This window comes from Parasteatoda tepidariorum, chromosome 3, assembly GCF_043381705.1.
Source record: "Parasteatoda tepidariorum isolate YZ-2023 chromosome 3, CAS_Ptep_4.0, whole genome shotgun sequence".
NCBI lineage: Eukaryota > Metazoa > Arthropoda > Arachnida > Araneae > Theridiidae > Parasteatoda > Parasteatoda tepidariorum.
This window is the reverse complement of record NC_092206.1, coordinates 12,115,447-12,120,810: the sequence shown is the minus strand read 5'-3', so window position 1 is coordinate 12,120,810 and position 5,364 is coordinate 12,115,447. Positions and strand designations below refer to the sequence as shown.

Sequence of the window (5,364 nt, the reverse complement as noted above, 5' to 3'; positions counted from 1 at the left end):
GTTTAAATAGCTGCTCGCCAGATTTTATTGCATTATAAAGAAAAGTTATTGAAACTAAATACAACTAAATAAACAACAACAACTAAAACAAATAACAACAACTACTAATAACAATAACTAAATAAACAACAACTAAATTCCATTCGTTTAGCATTGCGTCATATGTTGTTCCTACTAAATCGAAGTAGTTGTGTTTTTTTCATATTATACCCAATTATATGTTTTTTGTCAATATTGAGCCAAGTTTTACATCTCTTACAGCCATACGCTTTATAAGACGGAAAAAAATTCTGAAATGAAATGAAATTCAAAAAACCGTTTCAGAATAGCAGACTGTAGATCCGAAGGTCCCCTCTGAATTATGAGCCTCGTACGGTGCGCGGGCGGTTACAACAAGTATAACTTTCTTTTCTATTATCCTTTTTGTCTTTTATGTTATATACAGGATGATTCTAAAAAGATGGGCAAAATTTTAGGAAGTGATAGTGCACATCCAAGCAAACAATTTTTACCAAAGAATGCATGGTCGGAAACAAAACGCAAAGGTGCTGGCGCATTTGGAAAGTTGCTTGATTCAAACGTGAAAGCTCCATTCCTGTTGCGAGTTACTGCGCTGTGAGTTATTATTTGCATGTTATGGGAAGAGGAATAGCTCGTATGCAAATTTTTCGTCGCGATTCATACATAAAAGCTGCTGATTCGAGTGCTACAATGTCTAAAAATATTTAAAAAATAATTGGCTTTTTGTGGGGACAGCTGAAGGCTTCTATGTATGAACTTGTCGCCAAGTTTTCGGCGGCTGCAGGGAAAGTTCGTGATGTGCCTGGTGTGTTTCAGAATGTTCGCCTATCTTTTCTTCACCGTTGTACTGCGTGCGTAGCAGCTGCCGGCCACTGTTTTGAACACTTATTGTAATCACATGCCATTAAATTTGCTTTTATAACTTCATCGTTCTTTGTGTGTTTTTGCCTCATATAAGAACATAAACTTTGACGTCCTCTAGCGGTTTTGCGTTTCGTTTTTGACCATGCATTCTTTGATAAAAATTGTTTGCTTGGGTGTGTACTATCACTTCCTAAAATTTTGCCCATCTTTTTAGAATCACCATGTATATGTATACACGCAGTCCCTGGCAAAAATTATTAGACGCACTGTAAGATTCAATGTAAAATCTTAGGTGATTCGCTACAACTTTAGTGTTTTTGAGCGGTTGAAACCAGTTTATACTCGTTTATGTTCGTGTATCAATTGGTTAACATTGTAATGCAATACGTTAAAGATAAATACAAATGGGAAGTTTATAAGAAATCTCCTCTATAAAAACTCATTACATTTATGTTTAAATATAAGAATATTGCATATGAACTCGTGCAAAACATGCAATTATTAAAACACAACAGTGCATCGGATAATTTGGTCTAAATATTTTAATACACTAATATAATATCTGATATAATAAGTATTCAATACTTATATAATATATCGTCTAATTTATCCAATTGTCGAATTTATGTTATATATCGTCTAATTTCACCAATTTATACACGAACGTAAACAAGTGCAAACCGGTTTGGGTCGCGTAAAAACAATAAAAGCTGTATAGTATCACCTGATAATTAAGATTTTACATAGAAGTTTATAGTGCGTCTAATAATTTGGCCAGTTTGCAATCTATACAGACCCGGATTATACCTTTCGTAGGCCCTAGGCATAGCCGTATTTGGGCCCTCCCCTCCTTCCCCCACTCCTCCCCTCTTTTCAAAATATATGATAAAAAATTATTTGCGTTCAACAATGAATCAAGATCGTTTGGTCATCTCTCGCACTTATGTCTATTGAATACGACATTTTGCGTAGTTTGGAATTCGACAGCATAATACAAGATTTCGTTGAATCCAAAAAAGTAATATAAAGTATCATAAGATTCTGCAAAATAATTTATTACCGAAAAATATTATATTTGTATTTGTATCTTCATAATTTTGTGCAAAATACACTTGTTGTTTTTAAAGCTAAATTATTTTTGTCAAAAAATTTTTTTCTCCCAAGTTTTTCCTAGGCCCCTGAATTTCGTAGGCTCTAGGTACGTGCCTAGTGTGCCTATAGGTTAATCCGGCCTTGAATATATACAAATATATCTATCTATATATATATATATATATTATTTTATTTCCCTAAAAATACATTATGTATTATTTTTATTAGATTTTAATCGGAATTATTTTGAATTTTTCACTAAAAGTTATAAAAAATGCTGTAAATAATTTTCGAAGAAAAGGGAACAGGAAAAAACCTGGCTATATATTATATACTACAAAGGAAAACAATGGAATTATATAAAATTTATATAAGCTGACTTAATGGTCGGAATTAATTTCTGTTGAAAGAACTTCGATAAAAAAAATGAAAAAAAAAAAGATTTTTTTTTTTTACAGGAAGTGAAAACACTATTATACTTAAACACAATTCGTAAAACATTATCTCCCAAGCGTATCATGTTGCTTATAGTAATAGATACATGATTTATTAAAAGAGTAAATGAAGAGTTATATTTTTTAAGAAAAAAAATACTTACAGTTAAACACTTCATTTCTTAGATGAAAAACGATACTTTTAATTTCGAAAACTTAAAATAAATATCCAAATTATCTTTCTGTTTTTATACTTTTGGAATAACGGGGAATTCCTCGCCGTGACCTCAAGGGCGGTCACTTTTACTACAGCCTCCAGAACGCGCTCAGGGCATGACACCATTTTCATTCACAGGCACTTTTGCGTAATTCTACACTCGATTGCGTTATGAACATCTTCTTTCACGAATCAACAAAAGAAATGGAAAGGGAGAAAATTAATATTTCTTTCACTTTTCAATACAACTACCTTTAATTACAGATTTAAAATAAGTGAATGTTAAAGCTCAACGCAAATATTTGATAAAATTTTTCGAATTTTTTTTAAAAATATTTTATTAACATTTCACAAAAGTGAAATTCAAAAACATGAAAGATAAAAAAACTTATTATATTTAGTGAAAATTCATCGTATTGTTCTTTGAAAAATACGTTCTTCTACCCAAATGACAATCTTAACCATTTGTATAGCCCAGGGATGGGCAAACTACGGCCCGCGGGCCAACTGTGGCCCGCCGTAAGGTTTTATCCGGCTCGCGGATAGAATTTTTACTTGCCGATTTGTGACGAATATAAGCAATATACATCCATTTTCTTGTCTAGTTTGTTTAAAGCTATTTTTGTTCCTTCTTTTTTAACAAAGTATTGTTGACCTTTTTACTTTCTCTATTTTTGTTCTACAAAACATAAATTGATGGAAATATGCAGCATCAATTGATAAAATGTTGAAAGCAAAAGCTTTTTATAGAATAATCGTACTTTGGCGCCATCTGAAGCAGTTTCTAAATATGCCATAGTTAGAGTTTTACAAATCATTACCAAAAGCTAGTTTCCCAAATTTAATATTCATGTCCAGAAAATCAATGGTATGTTTGCTTCATCTTATAAATGTGAACAAGTGTTTTCAAGTATAAACCTTAGAAAAAATCATTTCAGAACTAGACTAACATTTAGCTTTGAGCATTAAAATAAGTACATCTCACTTGGAACCTCAATATAAACTTCTTTTAAAAATGAAATCGCAATTTCATTCATCTCATTAAATATTTAAATTAAAACTTGCATATCGTTTTTCTATTTTAGAAGTTTTTACTTGGCCCAACAAACTTTTTTTCTTCGTTTTTTTGCCCTCGACCAAAAAAGTTTGCCCATCCCTGGTATAGCCCATTAATGGTGACAAATGCAAGTTTTTCAGTGTCACAAAGGCAATGCCAGATTAAGCGTACGTGGGGCCCTACGCCATTCAAATTTTTAGGGCCCTTAAATTAAATTTTTTTCTCGTATATTTTTTTATTCAAATATAAAAGGTCCCGCAGTGGCCTGATCGTTAAGACGCGGTTCCCAGCAGATCACCAAAGTCAAGCACCACTGGCTGCGGTCAATGCGCGGATGGGTGACCATTTGGATTAGTCTGCGTAGGGAACGAGGGTGTGCGGTATGGGTCCTCGTTAAACAGTTCTACCGTAAAGTGCTCGACTTCGCATGCAGGCCGTCGGGCTACAGAAGCAGAGGTGCCATCCCCTCTGCCGAGGATCAAAATTGTGATGGCATGTCTTCAGATCATCCTCAGGGATGTTTCCCCGACCGTCGCCAATAGCCCATTGTGCAGCTCTAATACGACGTAAATGAACTACAACAACAAGAAATATAAAAGTATTTATGTATCTTTTCATTTAAGAAAACATATTTAAAATTAAAATGAATAATAATAAATTAAATTTTACTTTATTTTGTTAAATTAGAACTAAGAAATAGTCATAACATTTTGAAAAAATTTTAAATTTATTAACACTTTACAAAATCAACTCTACTATAAAGGTAATAAATAGTAAAACAAGTAATAAAATAAGTTATAAATAATGAAACAAGTAATAAAATAAGTTATAAATAATAAAACAAGTAATAAAATATGTAAGAAATAAATATGATTAATATTATGTAAAAAAATTATCTTACTTTATTAATATATATTTGAAATTTATTTATTTTTTAAAAAAAATCATTGCTTCTCTTAATTTTTTAAAATTTACTTTCAAAAAATCCATTTTATGGGGGCCCCTAATCATTGGGGGCCCCAGACCATGGCCTATTGGGTAATCCAGCACTGCACAAAGGTGAATTTGGATATTCCAAACACCGCTGACCATATTCAGGCGGCTAAAATAAACACAATTGCCTTAATTTATCTATGCTAATTCCTATTGGGAGTAATGCTTCTGCATCGGATTAAGTAATTCGAATTAGTTTTCCAGAGTTTTCACATTATCTACCTTTTTTGTTTTCCTCTTTTTTAATAAGCTAAAGTTACTGGAGCTGAATAGGGAGAAGAGCTTTCTTTAATTATGTTATGCTTTAATAATTCTATTTCTTTTTGCTGCTTTGGGGAAGTTTTATATGCTTGTAAGGACGCTGGTAAATCTGAAGTTAATCTTACCCTTTAAGATTTAATTTTTTCGCCGTATTTACCTTAAGCTAAAATATCTGTGTATTCCTTCAAAATTTCCTGTAGTAGGCTTTTTTGTTTTTCATTATCTTGAATTGGTGATATTCCATCTACCTGATTATGATAGTGTGGGGGTTCCACAACCACATTCCGCCTCTAGAATATTTAAAAATTCGATTTTTTTTTCCAGTTTTGCTATTTAAATCCTTATTTGTAAGTTTGTTTTTTTTACTTTATCTTTTTTTAAGTTTAATTTGTTTACATTTTTCCCTTCTTAATTTTGTTTATGTT

The 5,364-nt window shown here is 31.8% G+C and overlaps 1 protein-coding gene across 1 annotated transcript in view; it reads right to left on the bottom strand.

Moving 5' to 3' along the window:
- LOC107449356 (shematrin-like protein 2) overlaps window positions 1–2,806 on the bottom strand; it is a 10,987-nt gene extending 8,181 nt beyond the window's left edge. The window contains exon 1 of the mRNA XM_043051141.2: window positions 2,576–2,806. Within this exon, the coding sequence (XP_042907075.1) occupies window positions 2,576–2,590 (15 nt within the window). The 5' untranslated portion in view covers window positions 2,591–2,806. The remainder of the gene's footprint in view (window positions 1–2,575) is intronic.
- Between the last annotated feature and the right edge of the window lie 2,558 nt (window positions 2,807–5,364).